The sequence below is a fragment of the Tamandua tetradactyla genome, chromosome 13, assembly GCF_023851605.1.
Source record: "Tamandua tetradactyla isolate mTamTet1 chromosome 13, mTamTet1.pri, whole genome shotgun sequence".
In the NCBI taxonomy this organism is placed as follows: Eukaryota; Metazoa; Chordata; class Mammalia; order Pilosa; family Myrmecophagidae; genus Tamandua; species Tamandua tetradactyla.
This window is the reverse complement of record NC_135339.1, coordinates 66,165,511-66,184,396: the sequence shown is the minus strand read 5'-3', so window position 1 is coordinate 66,184,396 and position 18,886 is coordinate 66,165,511. Positions and strand designations below refer to the sequence as shown.

The 18,886-nt window shown below is 42.9% G+C and overlaps 1 protein-coding gene and 1 pseudogene across 1 annotated transcript in view; one reads left to right on the top strand and one right to left on the bottom strand.

The window, feature by feature from the left end:
* Nucleotides 1–564: 564 nt before the first annotated feature.
* Nucleotides 565–18,886, top strand: part of COL17A1 (collagen type XVII alpha 1 chain) — a 49,368-nt gene continuing 31,046 nt past the window's right edge. The window contains exons 1-11 of the mRNA XM_077125933.1: nucleotides 565–980; nucleotides 4,943–5,005; nucleotides 7,120–7,164; nucleotides 8,137–8,241; nucleotides 9,327–9,455; nucleotides 11,475–11,522; nucleotides 13,454–13,489; nucleotides 14,583–14,630; nucleotides 16,113–16,256; nucleotides 17,567–17,725; nucleotides 18,341–18,412. Of these exons, the coding sequence (XP_076982048.1) occupies nucleotides 4,954–5,005; nucleotides 7,120–7,164; nucleotides 8,137–8,241; nucleotides 9,327–9,455; nucleotides 11,475–11,522; nucleotides 13,454–13,489; nucleotides 14,583–14,630; nucleotides 16,113–16,256; nucleotides 17,567–17,725; nucleotides 18,341–18,412 (838 nt within the window). The 5' untranslated portion in view covers nucleotides 565–980; nucleotides 4,943–4,953. The remainder of the gene's footprint in view (nucleotides 981–4,942; nucleotides 5,006–7,119; nucleotides 7,165–8,136; nucleotides 8,242–9,326; nucleotides 9,456–11,474; nucleotides 11,523–13,453; nucleotides 13,490–14,582; nucleotides 14,631–16,112; nucleotides 16,257–17,566; nucleotides 17,726–18,340; nucleotides 18,413–18,886) is intronic.
* On the bottom strand, nucleotides 12,362–13,011 carry LOC143653208 (GTP-binding nuclear protein Ran pseudogene; annotated as a pseudogene).

Genomic DNA, 18,886 nt, shown 5'->3' with positions numbered 1-18,886 from the left:
CATTGCTTGGTGCAAATTGAACTTCTAGGGAAGTCTAAAGGTCCTTTGGAAGCTACTTAGAGTTACAGGGCATGTGGGAGTCCACATATGTTGTCGGGTAGGTGGAGGTGATGTGTCTACCTGACTTGAGGGATAAGGTCCTTATCCCTTCCCAACAGCATCTCTTTCCATTATTAGGTGTCTAAATGCCTAATATCCCACCCCTAACATGTTACTCTTTGGGGTTGGCATTACTTTATGTGGTTACCTCTTTTGAAAAATGAGTCCCCATCCCACCAATTGTTCAACATTCCCATCAACATCTTATTAGTTCACAGAATGGTTCTTCCAGATAAGCTTGACCTGATGTGGGTCAGAAAAGAGGAAAGTGGGTAATGGCACATATAGGGAAAACAGGTCTTGAGTGTAAACCCTGCCAACTAAAGTTTTTTTTAGGGCCGAGGTACTTTAGCCACTGGCCCCCTAAGAGAGTGAATCATGCACACTGGAATTTTGAGTATCACACGGCACCGAAGAAGGGGAATGCCAAGGCGTGACACATGTACAGCCATAGAAGTGAAGGAGAAGTAATAAAAGGGCATTTCCTCTATGCTAAACTTTGTTCTCTTTTCTCCATGGGCCAATAAATAGTTAATCTACCTAAGCTGGTAGGAGAAGCTTTCTGCCTCCTGTAAAATTTGATTCCTAGAGGCAGATTTTTTTTTTAAATCCAGCAAGTATCAGATAATTGGAAGGGTGGAGTAAAGCTGTAAACCATGACACACCTTTGTCAGAACATGTTCGGAAGCATAGAACTGAAAGAAACAAGGGGAGAGAGAAGAAGAAGTGAACATTTTTGAAAGATCACTCAGCTATAACACACCTTGGCTGGGCCTGGATAAAAAACTGTGAGCCACAAACTTAGAAGAAAACATCAGGGGAAGAAAGAGAGGGGGGATTTACCCAAAGTTGTTTCCAATTCCCTCAAAATCTCAAACTAGGTAAGTAACAGGAAGAATTTCACCTTTCTCTTTCTTTTGAGACTTTGATTTGAGGCTTGCCATTTAGCACTTAAAATGTTTATTAGAGAAAATAAGATGAAAGTTTTTTGGTTTTAAAAGTGTTCTGGTTGAAGTTATCAATTGATCATAAATTGTTACTTCAGCTTATGAATTCTGTCTAAGGTCTGTCTTTTAAAAGGACAACAAGAAAGATCCATCAATGGGAAAGTAAATGAGAAGCCCAGTTGAGATAGACTATATAGTCGCAAAATTTCTTGTATTATTTTCAATATTGAAAAATAACTTGTGTTAAGTTGGTTTTATTTATATTAGGATAAGGGTTTATAATTCTATCTATCTATCTATCTATCTATCTCTATCTCTATTTCTGTGTCTCTCTCTGTTTTTCTCTCTTTCTGGCTTGCCCTTGTTTCTCCTCCTGCCCCCCTCTTCCTCCTTGAAAGCAAAGAACAGCTCAGAGATGCAGTTAAGGGGGTCCTAGGGCCTCCTAGCAGCAGCCCCTGAGTGCCAAGAAGAAACAGCTGCTGTGCTGCTGTGTCCTGTACTGGCAGGACCCCCAGTTAAGCTTAAGGGGCTGGGCAGTCACAGTTGTTTATCACACTAAAATTAATACTGCCTCTAACCTCAAGTGAAATGGAATCTTTGGAATAATTAACCCAGAAATCTCCTAAAATCAAACTTGGAAGAAGAAATTTGCAAAGAAAATTTTATCTGTATACACATTCTGACTGGCTGATGTGGACCCCCTCATGGGCATAAGGGAAAAAAAAATCCCCTTCGGGTGAGAATTACCAGTTTAGGTATCTAACTGGCCCACGTTACCTGTTAATTAACAAATTGCAACTTCAGGTTGGGGGGTATAGGAAAAGCAGTTCATCAGTGGCGTAATAGTCAGGTCTGTTATATCCATAAAATACTGTAAAATTTTAAAAAAATATTTGTTTGAAAAGCAGAAATTTTTCCTTCCTAACCCTGTATGTTCTTTCTTAGAGCTAAGGCACAGGTGTAAGTCGGAGCTAAACTAAAACAGTTGTCCAACTCCTGACAGACACCCCAATTTGGAGAATAGGAGTGGGGCTGCTTTGCTTTTGGCCCCTGTATTCTTACATAACACCCACGCAGATCTGATCAGATTTAACATGGGGACGATTAAAGTGAATTCTGCTTCAAACTTGGACAGAAACTTCTCAGATTGGTGAAACTGATCAGACATCAGAAGTAACCACATTCTTAGATTATGCCCCACCAAAAGAAGTCTGTGTCTACATTGTTTAGTTTGTTTGCCATTTGTGATGGCAGTGGGACTTAACCGAATGTGATTGTAAGCAACCTGGCATAAACAAAAGCTGGTGACCTAGTCCCCACCAGTCATGAAAATCCAGAGTGCCAAATACAGCAAGTAGGCAAACTTATTTCTGGGATATTGCAGAGATAAGAAGAGGCTTGGAGACAATCCATCCTAGAGTATTGGTTTTCCTAGATTTCAAATTGCTTTGGTGTTATCCAGTCAAAGCCAGTGGATGATTCTCTCAAACTTTTGCAATTTTATTGCTGTTTTACTTTAGAATTTAAAAGTTTTCAGAGATTGGAGTGATAAGAGTTGTGGCTTAAATCATGGTATTTCACAGTGCTTCTATTAAGTAGTACTGTTGGAAGTGAGTGTGCTGGTTAAGTATGCTGGGAGAGGCAGGCTTGGGCACGTCTCTGGGCATATATCACTTTCCCTTCCCTAACGGCAGCCCAGAATCAGTCATTCTTTTAAAAAGACCATCGACACGTAAAATGTTGAAAATAGAGGTCTTGAAGGATCACCACTGGATCCACAGGACCATTTTAGTCTGTGTTTGTGTTGCAGCCCATTACTCCCCATTTAATAACTCACTTATTAAACAAAGCTTCCCTGTTGCTTCGGTTTAAAGGAGTTCGTCCCTGAACACATCACTGCCACCTCAGGCTATGGGTCTCGCGGGGGACTTTGCCAAAGTCAACAAAATTGTGTTCTTTACTATTTCGGGCTCGGGAAATAATTCTGTGTGGTGTGGGATACACAGTCATTTGAATGGCCTCAGGCCCTGAAAGAGGCAAAGAGCCCATCTATCTGTACTGGTTTAGTGCAGGTTGTATCCAAGGGGTGTTCCAATGAGGAGCTCACAAGCCCTGTGAGCTTATTTCCTAATAAGCTTACTCTTCCCCTCTGGAATTTGGCGAAGCTGTGGCTTTGTGTTGCAGAAATTGAGACCCCATCACAGGATCTTAGAGAAAAGATAGGGGTCTAGAAACATCTATTATCTTTCTGAGAGAGAACAACAACACAATCTCCAGGTTTGCTGCCTGGAGATTGAGCCTCTTACCAAACTGAGCTATCATCGGTGTGCCTTGATGATATAATTGCAATAAACCAGCCAGTGATCCATCCCAAATTTGCAGCTGCCAACTGCAACCTTCACTAAAGGAACAAAATAAGTGATGATATGTGCAAATTAAAAGTTTCCATGGATTGTTATAAACAGCTCCTTTTCAGGACAATATTTCATATTTATTCAGGTGCCATCCTAGAGAGTTAGTGACTTCCCCACCATCAGCCAGGTGTCTTGAAATGTTTCAATTCTGAGATGCCTTCTGGTCTAGCTAATGAACAATTTGTTTGAAAAGGGTGGGAGGGGAGTGAGGTCTTCAGAGATACAAAAGACAATACATGCTTAAACAAAGGATTTCCAAGAGGATGTCTGGTTGCACGTAGGTTTGCATGACATAAATCCTAGTTTGTAGCTGGAGAGTCATAGGCAAGGGATGGCCTTCTAATGAGGCTGCACTCCCTTGTTAAATTGTTTATGGAGCCCCTCCTCTTGGCTCCAGGAAGCAATACCTACAAAGACATTCTGTGGCTTCTCATACCCAGCCAGGATTTTTTCCATGATGCCTCATTCCTTGCTTAGAGCTGCCTTTAAGAAACACTGATGAGTAAGAAGTTGGCACATTCGACCAGGCCCTGAAGTTAACTGCACTGGTCTCAATGAACTCCACCGGGTCTCAGTGAACTCCACCGAGGGGTTGACCAGCTGGCTATAATGCTGTCTTAGTTTACAGTGGGGAAGTCACCCAGGTTCACATTATGATTTTTGTGGGCCCTAGGCACTTTTGTCTTCATGGACTCTTTTCTCCATTAAAAGACAAAAAAACAACAACAATAAAACATTTAAAATGATATTTTACAACCACATAGGTATAGAGATTAATATAATCCAGATTGGATTTTAATAATTTTTTCCTTCCGATTTTAAAAGAAATTAAAAGATTTTTGTTGCCCCTAAAAGTATCTTGGGCTCACTGTGCCTACCGGAGAAGGTGAACATTGTCTTGTTATGAAAAGAAAATTTCATACTCTGAAAAGTATAAACTTCCATAGAAATATGACAGTTATAATGATTTTTATCTTGACTTAAATTCATCAAACATGATTATCACACCCAAAGTCTAAACAATGAAACATGAATTTCTTGTATTTATAGCATTTCATATAGGACACTGAACATTGTGGAAGACTCAAAACAAAATAATTGATGACACTAAGTGCCTGACTGGTATCCTTCAGCTATTTCTTACCTTGGAAAAGAACAGAGGTTTTATAATCGAACAGCAGTCTGGGCACCAGGGCTGCTAGGTAAGCCCCTTGGTGCGCAGCAGGGCCAGGCTGATCAATTATATCCAGAACAAAAAGCTCCCAGTACAAAGGAACAGAATCCAAAGTGGAACTATTAAATTACTCTCCATTATAACTGATGACAAGATGTGGGAAGGACTCAAAGTATGCATACAAAATAATTATGCATTGAATTCTAGGAATCAAGTTCTTAAGCCTCAGCTAAAATAGTAGGGTTACACAATTGCCAAAAGTGATGGTGAGAAGCAAGGCTGCTCATTGTTTCTGGCTTTTCTTGCAGGTGGCTATGGTATGGATGTGACCAAGAAAACCAAGCGAGATGGCACTGAAGTCACTGAGAGAAGTAAGAACCTCAAAACTTAAAAAAATGATTTCATCATAAAAGCAATGAAATCTTTGGAAACAGATTAATAGTTCATCCATAATTCTGTAATTTGCCATTTTAATGTATAGTGATGTATAATTTTCATAAACAGCATTTTTAATGGTTGCAAGATATTGTGTTGGATGGATTTGCTTAGTTTATTTAAACATTTCTCTACTTAGGGATAAAAGGCAAAAGGAATCTTAAAGTATAATATCCCAGTTATTTCACCACACTGGAAATAATGCTAGTGTCATGGTCGAAATCTATACTGAAAATTGAAAACTGACGCATTTCTTTGGTGAAACTGATCAAATAATCAATACAGGGATATTTAAACTACCCCCTTAGCAATTCTAAGTTAGAAAACATGTTTCACTGATCTTGTGACTTTCATATATTTCAAAAAAAAAAATCTCTGGTTCTGCAGACTTGGAACTTTAGGTTAGGAAAATATTTTTATGTATCAAAAAATCCCAAAGTACTAAACAATGAGAGGCTTCGTGAAAGCACAAGTACTATTATGCAAATCCAACTGTGGCTTTAGTCAGAAAAATCATTCCCTTTCATGCATGGAATGCTATTTCTGCTGTGTTCATAACCCTATTTTCCTGCTCGGACAACCAAACCAATTAAGAAAATGCAGTGGAAAAAAGGAAAAGGAGGGGCAGTAGGACTAGTGTGGGATGGAGCCAGGGCAAGCCGAAAAGCATATGGTGGCACAAAAACCTTCCTATACCATCTCTTCACCTTTTACTGCAACCAATGTGCATGTGCATGTCACACACACACATGCACACACACGGGAACTCTGCCTTGAAAGACCAGCAACATTAGCTAGATAGGCTATGTCCTTTATATGTCCTTTATGTCCAATAGACAAGGTAGTGGCCATGTCATAGTGAGAGCCAAAAAAAAGGCTCTGCTACGGCTTTGGGAATCTGTCCACCACCCTGTGCTACTGCAGGCAGACTAGAGAGTGACTCATCAGGCAGGAGTTCTCCTAACTGCTACTTTAAAAACCCCTGAAGCTACCTTGTTCTGTAGGAAACAACAAATGGAAGTTGATGAAGCAGCCCAGGCTCTTTACCAAGACATTGTCCAAAATAAAATGCTTGTGAAACACAAAGGGGAAAAGATGCAACTTCTTTTGTAAACTTTTTAAAATTGCAGTATAACAATTTTAAGTGCACACCTCAATGAAGTTTTACAAATGAATGCTACCTTGTAGCAACCACCCAGATAGAGCTATAGAACGTCTCCAGCACTCCGGAAATTACCCTCCTACTCCCCTCTGAGTAAATACTTTCCCTTGAAAGTAACTGCCAAAGGTTAGTTTTGTCTGTTCTAAAAGATCATAGTAGCTGGAATCATGCAGTATGTGTTCTTTTGTGTCTGTCTTCTTTCTCTCTACATTTTGTCTGTGGGATTCATCTATGTCATTGAGTGTATGAATAGATTGTTTTTATTGCTGCATCATGTTCCGTTGTGTGAATAGGCCACGATTTGTTTCTGTCTTCTTCTGTTTATGGATATTTGGATTGTTTCTAGTTTTGTACTATTGTGAGTGGAGCTGCTCTGGATATTTTTGAAAGAAAAAAATCCTGAAGCTTTTATTGCCTCCATAGTGACTCGGGGTCTAGAGGAACTCAGTTTGGGGGGACAAAGTCTGTCTTTGATGTTCATCTATCCCTGATTTTGCCAATCAGTGGATAAATGTTACTTACCCAGAACCTGCTTTCCTCCTACTTCTACTCACACCTCTCCACACTCAGGAACGGCCCTGAAGGTTTCAGGATGAGTTATGATAGCCTCCAAACATCCCCAAATTCATTAAAAAAAAGCACAAAATGATTATCTACTTCACAGTGAAATCAGCCAACATGAAGCATATCAGTTCATTAAAACCCTTTGCAACTGCACACAGTTTTGTCTGCAGTGGACCAGATTACATACTTTAAAGCACAAGTATACACAAATTTATGTTAAATCTAATTTAACGTGTTTAGCCTATGACAGATATTAGACCTTGTCAAATACAGGGATTTCAGTGCATTGCATAAGATCTCTTCTTTTTCTTTGTCTTTTTCTAGTTATCACTGAAACAGTAACTACGAGACTTACATCCTTACCACCAAGTAAGTAACAATATCAGTCTCTTTCTTCTCAATCATGTGTGTGACTTTCTGCATGGAAGTTCATTCTCCAGTTGAGCAAATCCAAAATATCTGAAGTCCTCTATTTTTAACAGCTGTATTGAAATATCATTTATGTACCATAAAAAGTGGTTTGGGTATATTTAAAGTGTTGTGCAGCCAGCACTACAATCTAATTTTAGAACATTTCTATCAACATGAAAAGAAATTTCATGGCTATTAGTCGTCACTCCTCATTCTCCTCTGTCCCAGCCCTTGACAACCACAAGTCCAGCTCTGTCTCTTTCGATTTGCCTATTCTGGACACCAAAATACCTGAAATAGTATCTAGCCTGAACATGAATGGAGATTGGGGTGGGGGAAAAGGCACCAGACAAATTTATGTTGGAGTCCACTGTTCTTCAGAGAGGTCCTTAGGTTTTAGTAGATTCTGGTTTTAGTAGAATTAAGAGATCTGAGTCCTAAAGCTATGCCCCGCACCTCCCAGAGACCCTGAGTTGCTGGGAAAAGGGAGAGCCTGGCCATCAGCAGGTGAGGATAGAGCAGTGATGGGCGGCCAGATAGAATGCCAGCAACACACAGAGCTGTCACTCACCCCTCCAACACATCTAGGGACTGCCAAGTCTGAGGCACTGACCAGGCATTTGATAAAAACCAGTCCAGCTCAAGGTGCTTTTCATCACTCAGCTGCCTTACTTAATATTTAAACTTTCCTAATAAGCAACTTGTTTGCCCCATTCAAAAAGCTTCCCTTTTACATAGGGTAGCGCATTCACTCTTCACATTTATATTAAAAACAAACCAACAAAACCAGAATATGGCAGCTTGCCCCATGTGAGACAAAACAACCCTGAGAAAGGGATCTCAAACCAAGAGTGTCACCGGAAAGAAGCAAGGGAAGGCTCCTAGCTTGACTCCATCCTTCAATTGTCACTCGCTTCTCATTTCTGGCAGAAGGGGGCACCAGCAATGGCTATGCTAAAACAGGCTCTCTGGGTGGAGGGAGCCGCCTGGAGAAGCAGAGCCTGACACACGGCAGCAGTGGCTACATAAACTCAAGTAAGTGCCTGTTGGAGGGAGAAGGGGTGGGGGAAGAGCAGATGGAGAGGAAGAGAATATCCTGCGATGGAGGCAGGCAGATGCAATCAGTGCCAACAGAGGGACAATTACAACTGCTTGTCGTCCATTCCAAATGCCGAAAGAGCTATCTAGATGATGCACAACCCAGGGAGGGACTGACTTTAAAATCATTAATATTTGAAACCTACTTAAAATGTGATCCATTTTCATTAAGTCCCTATATAAATAACAGTAATTAAGTAAGAAGACTCCATGGGGGAGGTGGCTGTCTTCCCACTGAATCACTCTCTTAAAGTCGTCAGGTCTGAGAGCTTACAATTTAATTTAACAACAACCAACAACAAAAGCAACTTAACGATTGGGCTACTGTTCTAAGAGAATCTGGTGGTATATGATCCCACACTGTGTAAGTTTCCACTGGGCAAGCATCCAAGATAGGCCCATTGTTCGCAATGAAACACATCCTTCTATGGTAGCTTTCAAATGAAAACAAAACAAAATGAAGCAAGGGAGTAAAAAGCACACATATAACCTCTGATTTAAAAAATCTTGGAATGAAACTAATAAAGGAGACCCTAAATTTTTTTTAATCTACATTTAATATATATATATACATAAAAGAAAGAAGACCTAAGACAAATTGACCAAAAGAAACACCTGTCCTTACCTGCTGAGGGGTGCTTCTATGTCCGGTTATATTCTAGCCCATCCAAGCAGTGAACAACCATTAAATGGAAGGCCCTCAAAAATAAAAAAAACCCTGCCAGACCCTGTCCATTTCCACACATCGTAGCCAGAGGCATAAAGGACGTCCCTGTCTTCCAGTGGTCTGCTTGGTCAGGGCAGCAGTAACGATTCCACCCTTCCATTTCTGAGCAGCCATGGGAATGCTGAGAGAGACCCTTTCAGTTGTGCTCTCCTGATCTCTCCTGGCCCTTCTTCCTGGTCCCTCTTTTAGTTGTGGGTAGCCTGAGGGGACATGGTTAACATCACTGGATTTCAATTGCATTTTGATTCATCTCTGTTGATGTACTATGAAAGTTTATGCTTTTCCCCACTTGTAGGTGGAAGCACAAGAGGCAATTCTACCTCCAGTTATAGGAGGGCACATTCACCAGCCTCCACTCTGCCCAATTCACCAGGCTCAACCTTTGAAAGGAAAACTCACGTCACTCGCCATGCAACATACGAAGGTAACCATCCTACAAACTCTAGATGAGGTCCATTCTCTTCCCCAAGTCATGCACTCACCCTCTGAAGATTTAAGTGTGGACCACCTGTGTTAACTGTGTCTGCCCCCTAATCTTTCTCTCCACTCCTCCTTCATTTCTTTATGGGCTAACATTCCTCGAAGATTTTCATTCATTCATCCATCCCTCACTCAAGCATTTAGTCATTCTTTCAACTCCCTTGGGAGAAAGGGAGAAAAAGGAATCAGTGATTCCACTGTGGTTTCAAATACAGATGGTTGGGTTCATGGTGGTGCCATCTATTGAAACCAAGAGAGTTCAGGTAGATATCAAATATCTACCATATGCTTAAATCTATTTGGAAAGCCTTGATGGATGCTTAGTTTAATCAGGCATGGATCTAGCCTTCAGGGAGCCCACAGTTTAATAGGCAAGTTAAGGGGACAGATCAAAAGGTGTAATGCAAAGTAGAAGGAGATGATCATTTTCAGATGAGAAAATCAGGGAAGACTTTATAGAGGAGATGGCATCTGAGCAGGGCCTTCATGATGGGTAAGACTTTGACACTCAGAGATGGGGCACTCCAAGCTGAGGGAGGAGAGACAGGCAGGGCTTGAGCAAGAAGCAGCAGTAAATATCTCTGGAAGGGTATGCAGGAAGGATTGACAGGACAGAGACTAAACATGGGTGTCAAGTTGGAAAGCTGACTTCAACAGGCCAGGGCAGAGAAAATTTGGCTGGGACTAAGGTGCTATCAGTGGGAGTGGAGAAAAGGAGCTGGAGGTGAAAGGTACTGTAGATGTGGAACTGAAAGGTTTGGCAAATCGATTAAATGATGGGAGAAAGGGAGAAAAGGGCATCAGCAATTCCATCGTGGTTTCAAATACAGGTGGTTGGTTTCGTAGTGGTGTCATCTATTGAAACCAAAAGAGTTCAGGTTTTTATTCTGAAATTGAGCTGCTTGCCCAGCATTTGGGTGGGATACCAGAACAGCAGTGGGACAAGTAGAACTTGAGCTCAGGGGTGAGTCAGGGCCAAGATACCCAGTTTGGCATCATTCACAAAGAGATATTAATAAAAGGCTGGGACTGGAGGAGTTTTCCAAGGAAGAGAGTATCAAAGCAGAAGGTAGCAAGGAAAGATAAAGTAAGGGGGGAGAAGGAGAAAGCAGAGCTAGAGACCAGAGAGAGAAGGAAGAGTCAGAGAGAGGGGCCGGGAAACCAGAAATATGCAGCATCTTTGAAGCCAGCACAAGAAAGTGCTCACAGTCAGGGAGGAGGAGGTCTGAAAGAAGACTTTTGGATGTCATCAGTAAGGTTACAGGAGTTCTTGGTAATATGAAGAAACAGTTTTAGTGGAAAACCAGCAAGCCAGGTGGCAGGTGGATTTACTAGTGAGTAGAGAGGGGTACTAGCGAGGGAGAAGCAGAATCAAGGGACAGGTTATCCTACTAAATGATTTAAGTGAGCTTGCTGCCCAGGCCCAGACACAAAAACTGCCCGGTGGTGGTGGGAGCATAAAGTCCAGATGAGATGGATTGTGCACCGTAGTGCTTTCCGATGGTTAAGCTGAACAGGACCTTGTCCCTTCGTTTTAGCAAGATCCTTAATCAGGGTGAGCATCACATGATACGAGAGGCTCCTGGTACTGATGACACATTTATTTGAATAGGGGCAAATCTACTTGCACTAGCACTAACGGGTACAGGTCCAATACAAATGAGGAAGAAAAGACAGAGAGAGAGAGAGAAATGAAAACCCCTTGCTTTCCTTTGCTCGTACCCTTTCCCACCTGAGGTAGACCAGTGATCCAAATGAGGCATTACAACCAAGACCAATAGGGTGACATCTTTTAGCCACGATCTTGGTTCATTTGAAATGTCTGCTGAAGAGCACCTCTCATTTTCCCCCTGAAATACCCAGAGCTATGGATGTTAGGACAGAAGTGACTGGGCATTGTCCAGCCTCTTGGAAGACTTATAGGCCTAACTGTCCGCTTGTAATTATTTTATCCCCTCTCCAGGGAGCTCCAGTGGAAACTCTTCTCCGGAATACCCTCGGAAAGAATTTGGTATGTCCTTTCCTTCTTTTCTGAAGAAATGGTCAAATGAGGCCCTATGAAAATGCCTAGGCAAGTAGGGGATATAATAAGTTGATTCTTCTAAAGGACCTTGACCTCTGCTGACCTATTTTCCCTTGCTCTTTACCCTGAAGCATCTTAAGGGAACCGTCTGCCACCTTAACTTGCTATCACAAGTCTTTGCTCCTGACACTACTGAAATGGCAGGCTATTTATCCAAGGCTCAGGCTTAGACAGATATGCCCCTAAGGCCAAACAATCATTGACGGGAGTTTTTCCTCCCATGTGATGCACAAAGCCTTCCCGGCAACGAGGAAAGGGGTTAGAACACACAAATGCCAGACATCCCAGCATCTCCAATACAGCTTACTTCAAAAGATGTATTTTATATCCAGTGAAATCCTAGGCTGAATCTACACTTGCCCTGAGAGTCCTTAGTTGTGTTCCTGAATTCTCACTATGTGTATGATTTTTTTTTATTTGAAATACAACTTTATTCTGATTCTAAATGAAAAGAATGGGAATGACAATAACAAACAAGACTTCACTGCTCAATATTTGTGATGTGACTGTAGCAGCCTTATATTTGAAACTCAAAAAGGAAACAATTGGATTTCAAAACAGCTAAATATGCAGGTCCAGAAAAAGATGTATTTTTTTTAAACTGCCACATTCGCTCTGAAACCCATTTGTTTCCTTCAGCTTCCCAAAGATTAAGCACACGTCCTGCTCGATTATATAATCAAGTGGCAAACACGCTGCACCACTGACATCACAGGACAGTTGCCTATAAAATTAGACTTCTGACGCTGGGCTCCAGCTTCATTTTCTCACAGGTCGTGATGTTTACCCGGTAGAGCAGTTGTCTGAGCAACCTTTGACTCCTGCTCATATTGTGCTGCCAAAGCTGGGCCCCTGACAGCCCCTGGTGGGGCCAGAGCAGGCCTGGCCACAGACTCCAAGTTAGGGTCACCAGTCAATTTTCTAGCAAGCCAAAGGAAGGGCTTTTCAAAGTTGTAGTTACTTTTGGTAGAAATGTCGTAGTACTGAAGATTCTTCTTTCTGTGGAAGACAATGGATTTGCCTTAAATTTCCTGTCCTTAATATCCACTTTGTTGCCACACAACACGATGGGGATGTTTTCACACACTCATACCAGATCTCTGTGCCAGTTAGGCACATTCTTGTAAGTAACTCTTGATGTTACATCAAACATTATAATGGCCCATTGGGCTTGGATGTAATAGCAGTCTCTCAGTCCACCAAATTTCTCCTGACCAGCGGTATCCCATACGTTGAATTTAATAGATCCTCTGTTTGTGTGAAACACAGGGGGATGGACCTCAACGCCCAAGGTGGCTGCACACTTCTTTTCAAATTCACCAGTCAAATGACGTTTAACGAATGCAGTTCTTCCAGTACAGCCATTGCCAACCAATACAAGTTTAAATTGAACTTGGGGCTCTCCTTGGGTGGCCATAGTGATGGTTCTTCCAGAAGCATCTCTGTACCCTGTCTCTGTACATGAATTTTTGATATAATAGTTGATTGCATGGTGATTTTGCTTTTATTAATTTATTAGCATACAGTGGAAAAACAAAGGCAGTCTCTTAGCCAAAAATAAAAGGGAAGACTTGGCAGTCTTATGATACATTTGATCAGTGTAGTCAGTTCAAAGAGACAGTGCTCCCAAATGGATTACCTGAACTGAATGCTATTTCACTAACTTAACACTCCAGCTGCACTGGGGCACTGCAAAGCTCCCACTAATATTTTGCTTCATCATTTACTAAGCATTTACTACAAAAAGGCTGCTATCTGGATGTAAACAAACTTGTCCGTTCGAGTATATCTACTTCTATGTGAACAAAAAGATTTAGCGAGCCACCTCTTACATGTGCCTTTGTTTTGTTGTTTCTCAGCATCTTCTTCAACCAGAGGACGGAGCCAAACACGAGGTGAGCTATATCGTTGGAATCAGTTCAGTTCATTCAACAAATGTTTTCTGAGTATCTAGCATGTGTCCAACCTTGAGCTAGGAAGTGTGAGGAGTATAAAAGAATGAACATAGCTGGTTTCTGCCTTCAAGGAGCTTACAGCAACCTGGAAATCTTTACTGGCTCTGTCAGGGTGGGGAGGATGCATTTATCATGATCTCATAGGTACATAGAGGCAGAAATCAAAACACATGGTAAGGATCTGGGGGAACAATCTGTTCTGCTCTGGATTATCTGAAGGTACAGATGTCACATCTGATTTCACTTCCAGTCTCCTGATTGAAATTAGCAAGATGTGCTTTCATTGCCTTTCTTTATACATCAAAAGCTGAGCAAAAGTTCTTCTTTTTTGAGTTATTCCAAGGGACAAAGAACTCCATAATGGTTCTGCAATCTTCTCATCTGACTATGGAAAAAGATGTAGAGAAAAATGTCCTCAGGGAAAGCTGCCTTTGATAAGTTTTGGAGAGGGTGATGAGGACACACATGTCAGGGCTGGCTGGTGATGAAACTTTTCACAGGCTCAGGGATTTCTCGAATGACTGAGCCAGAGTTCCTGTGGGTCTTACTGTCATCAGCACCTCGAAAGTTAGGAGCACAACAACCACACTAAACTTCAGGCTGTTAGTTAAAGATGCCAATTCTCAAACTGAAGCTGATAATATTCAATTATCAACCCCTATCTTTCCCATTTCTGAAGAATGCAAAATGGCTAAGTAAACACTCCAGATTTTAGAATTCTCTCAGCATTACCTGGAAGCAGGAGAGGAACTTGACTCTGGTCACATTGGTTATTGCCAATTGTAATGCAGCCTCCTTGCTCAGCCTGGGATCTCGTCAGAGCATCTCCGTGGCTGGGAAGTATAGCTGGCAGGGTGAGGTGTAAGGAAGGGCTGTCCCTTTGGAAACAACCTTCTTGGGCGCATCCAGCTTCCTGTTCCAGGACACAGAATTCTCAGAGCTGCCCACAGCTTCATCTGCTGCTCAGAGCTCAATGTCAGGGACCATGACCCAAGCGCCTTCATTCACCTTCTCCATCTCTCCTCCTATACAGAGAGTGAAATCCGAGTTCGACTGCAGAGTGCATCTCCTTCTACACGATGTAAGTGAAATGAAAAGATCCAGAAGTTGAGAGCTAAAGCTGTGTGTGTGCATGCATGCGTGCGCATACATGCAGTCATGCACATGTGCATTTGCTCAATCATAAAACTTTCTTCAAGAACCTTCTGCAGGTCAGACCTTGTGCCAGATGCTGGGGGTAAAGGACTGAGTTTGTCATGGTCCCTGCTGCCTGATAGTTCATTGACAAATGGGGAGACAGCAACTCAACCAGCCGTCACTGCTCAGCGTGATGGAGTTCTGCCCAGTATGGTGGGGGAACCCAGAGGAGCAGGTCTAGTCAGCTTGGGAAGATAGGAACAACCTCAGAGACTCGGAGAAGCCTTCCTGGGCTAGGTGTCACTTGAACGGAAACTTAAGGGTGAATTAGAGTTTGGCTTAGAGGGATGGGTCAGCACAAGACATTTGAAGTGTGGCTGAAGGGAAAGGAGCGTGAGGGGATACACGGGATAGTTAAGATTAGAGAAGGGTCTAAAGCCAGAATATGAGAGGCTCTGTGTCCTGAACTATAAAAGGAGTTTGAACTTTATCTCAAATGTCAGGGATTCTCCAGTCTAGTCCATTGAATATGTTAGACTTCTGTTGCTTTTGTTAAAAGCTACCTGATAACATTTTGAAACGAGCCCAACTTTAGGGTAGGAGCCAAAGAAACACAGACCTGGGTTTGGCCAGAGATTTCAGAACCTGAAGTCAGGGTTTCTGACTTTGGACCTGACGTTTTGCTTTCTGGCCTAAGTCCTTCCGGGCTTGGGGGCACTGAGCCCAAAGGAGGAAGCTTTTAGGGGAGGGGACCTGGGAGGTCCTCCAGCATGCCTCATCTGCAAACCTGCTTGCCCCATCTTGTGCTGTGTTTGCATCATGCCCCTTCCTCTCCTGTTTTTCCCACTTAGGAGGCACAGGGAGTTTGTTCCACTAGCCCACCTAGCTACAGATAATATGGGACAGACTAATTTGAAATTAAATCACATGAAAGCAGCATAGTGTTTGGAAGTTATGGGCCACAAATTGCTTTAGACATCCCCAGGCCTACAAGGTCAGGGACCTGATATCTGTGGCATCCTGTGCTGGGGGTGAGAATACTGTTGAAATATTTGGCTCAAAAACCTAGTTATTTAACTGTCCATATTGCAAATCCCCTCCTGATGCAAGATGACAGCATCTTCCAGACATGGAATCTTCTCTGAGGTGTCTTGATGAGGTCTAATTAAGAATTATCTCCCAAGGACTTGACCTCCTTGTGAGAGGCACTGTATTTATGAGGCTGCTCACATTGCAAAATGCAGGTTCAAGAAGTGCTATAAATTGGCAAAATGCAAAAATTATATGGCTAACCAAAAATGTCCCAGTGTGTCAAGCAGATGTCATCCTCTCGTATATTCAGAATGCCATAAACGTTCCCCTCACTTCACTTGGAATCAGGAAAGAATCACAAGCCTAATAGAAAATTTGGGGGATTCTTTTACAGGGACAGAATTGGATGATGTTAAGCGTTTGCTCAAGGGAAGCCGATCAGCCAGTGCCAGCCCCACCCGGAATTCTTCCAACACACTCCCCATCCCCAAAAAGGGCACCGTGGAGACCAAAATGGTGACAGCGAGCTCCCAGTCGGGTAAGGCCAACAGCCAAGGATTGTAGGGCAGGGAAGAGAATCCGATATACACCATCTAAGGTGGCAGGTTCATCCTGGCCCAGGAATTCAAGCCTTTCAGGCTGCTGCAGACTTCACAAAGCACTGCATGAAGAATATGGGCTCACCCTTCCTAACCCTGACTAGTAAACCATCCCATCTGCACACTGTGGCTCAGCTCTAGGTCTAGAAATTTCTCTCCCAAGAGATTCTTAATGGTAGACTGTCGGTCAGGTTCCCCAGATGAAGAATATTGGGGAAAGTTGCAATGTTCTATTCATTCATTGAGTCATTCAATGACTACTTTCTGAATGCCTACCCTAGGGCAAGCACCAGGCACTGGGAAAAGCAGTGAACAAGACCGACATGGTCACTGTCCTCTTGCAGACCAGAGTCTCCAGGGCAGACCGTTAACTAGATGATCATAATCAAGTAGGAAGACTGTAGTTAAGCACACACGCATTTAGGGCCTACCTATCAAGTGCAAGTTAGGTTCTTTGGGAGGTAGAAACCTCCATAAGAAAAAGCCTTGGATGGAGAGAAAGAAAGAAATCAGGTCTGCTATGAAACCAAGTTTTCTTCTCATTGACTGCTGGAGAAATGCTGGAGACTGGGGTCCTCCTTTTGCTTTTTAAGGTAAGACATAAACCTATGCAGCTGGCTCCCTCTCATATAAGGAACAGGCAGAATTGGCTTCCGAAATGACAAAGCATGAACACACCCTCTCAGATGCAGTGTATGCCCTTTGTGTCTGGTTGGCACCTGGGAACATTTAAGCAGTGTTTACTCAGAGAAGGCAGCCAGCCGTGCAGTGTGGCCTCAGAACCGAGGGCTCTCAGCCCACACTTACACCCTGCACTTGATAGAGTGCCTGGAATTCTACTGTGGGAGATTTGCTCATAGGGTCTCATTCACTGTTTCTGAGACAGGTGCTCCCTGGCATATTTGAGGGTAGCAGAGTCAGCAATGGGTAGAACGTAAGACCATAATTTGGGACAGCACACCAGGCCATGGGAAGAGGGATATAGAAGGAGAAATGGGTGGACCCCAAAGCAAAATTCAGCTGTATCAATGTTTACTGAGAGCCAGGAGCAATTTTTAATCTAAGAAATCAAGTGTTTTCCAGTCCTGAAATGTCAGGCAGAAGAGGATGGTCTGCCCAGGACTATGGAGGTTTCCAGGACCTTTAATTCTAAGACCAGGAAAACCAGGATGAACTGGTTGCCCTACTCAGAATGTTAATTTGTCTCTCACTTGTCCGTATGCACGCATGTGCATGCTTCTGTTTCCAGTTTCAGGCACCTATGACACAACAATCTTGGACGCCAACCTCCCCTCCCACGTGTGGTCCTCCACCTTGCCTGCAGGGTCGTCCATGGGGACCTATCACAACAACATGACAACCCAGAGCTCGTCCCTACTTAACACCAACGCCTATTCCGCAGGATCGGGTATGTGACAGTACAGAGCCCTCCCGTCCCTGGACCTCAGCACCTTTACCCTAAAGCCGAATGAGCTCTTGAAAGTTTCCCATATCCAGGGCTTCCAAGAGAGGCTTTTTGCGGTCAAATGTCCCCACATTTCCCCCTGGAATGTCACTTCAATTCTATCCATAAAGTGTTTCTCCTGGTGAGTCCCCTATAGAAAAGAATATATAATACGGTGTGTCAGAAAAATTGCCATGGAAAAGACACTGAAGATGGATGCAGGAAACCTAGTTTCACTTCACATGAATTAACCATGTGACCTTAACAAATCGTTGAATTCCTTTGGGTTTTTAGATGGCTTCTCTGTAAAATGGGGATGCTAACAACCGACAGCCTTTGGCTGGACCTGATGTCCTCTCTTACAGTTCTATGACCACCCCTTGGCTATGACCTGAGGCACACCACAGACTAATACTTTGATTCTCTGCTGCAAGAGCCAAAGCTTTGCGTAAAAGCAAAAACTTGAGAAAACGTAAAAACTCAGTCCTAGCGTTTCTTCTGATTCTTCTACGGCACCCAAGACCTTGCCCTGTTCTGGGCTGGACGGCCCCTCTCACCAGCCTTCTTCCTCCCCCACAGTCTTTGGTCTCCCAAATAACGTGGCCTCCTGCACTCCTACCCTACAACCGGGCATCAGCACCTGCTCCTCAGGTCAGTGGTCACCATCTTCCAGGTTCTTTACTTGGAAATAAGGATGCTCCCTGCTGGCGAGGAAATACAGTGGTTTCCTGGAAAATGTTCTTTCTGCTCCAGAGTGTGAATGGCTTTCCTCTCCATACACTGTGACGCAGACAGCTGAAGCCAAGGAGTGCATGGAGAGGGTAGAAGGCGTGGGCCATGCCCTCGCCCAGACAGAGAACACGGGGCCTCAGGGGAAGGTTCTTAAGAGGAGCTGGTGGGAGGAGAGAGACCCATATGCTTATTCTATGCTGACCCCTTTATTTTCTGTGAGAGTTGGAGAAATGGAAGTAAAATGTTTAAGTGAGTAATAGTTTAAGACATTTTCAGGTAAAAATCATTGATAATTTAAAGGATTTTGTATAAACTGAGATAAATAGTTATAAATATAGCAGTAGTTCATTGGGGCCGCAAATAATGCATAGCTTCTAATGCCAACATATGACC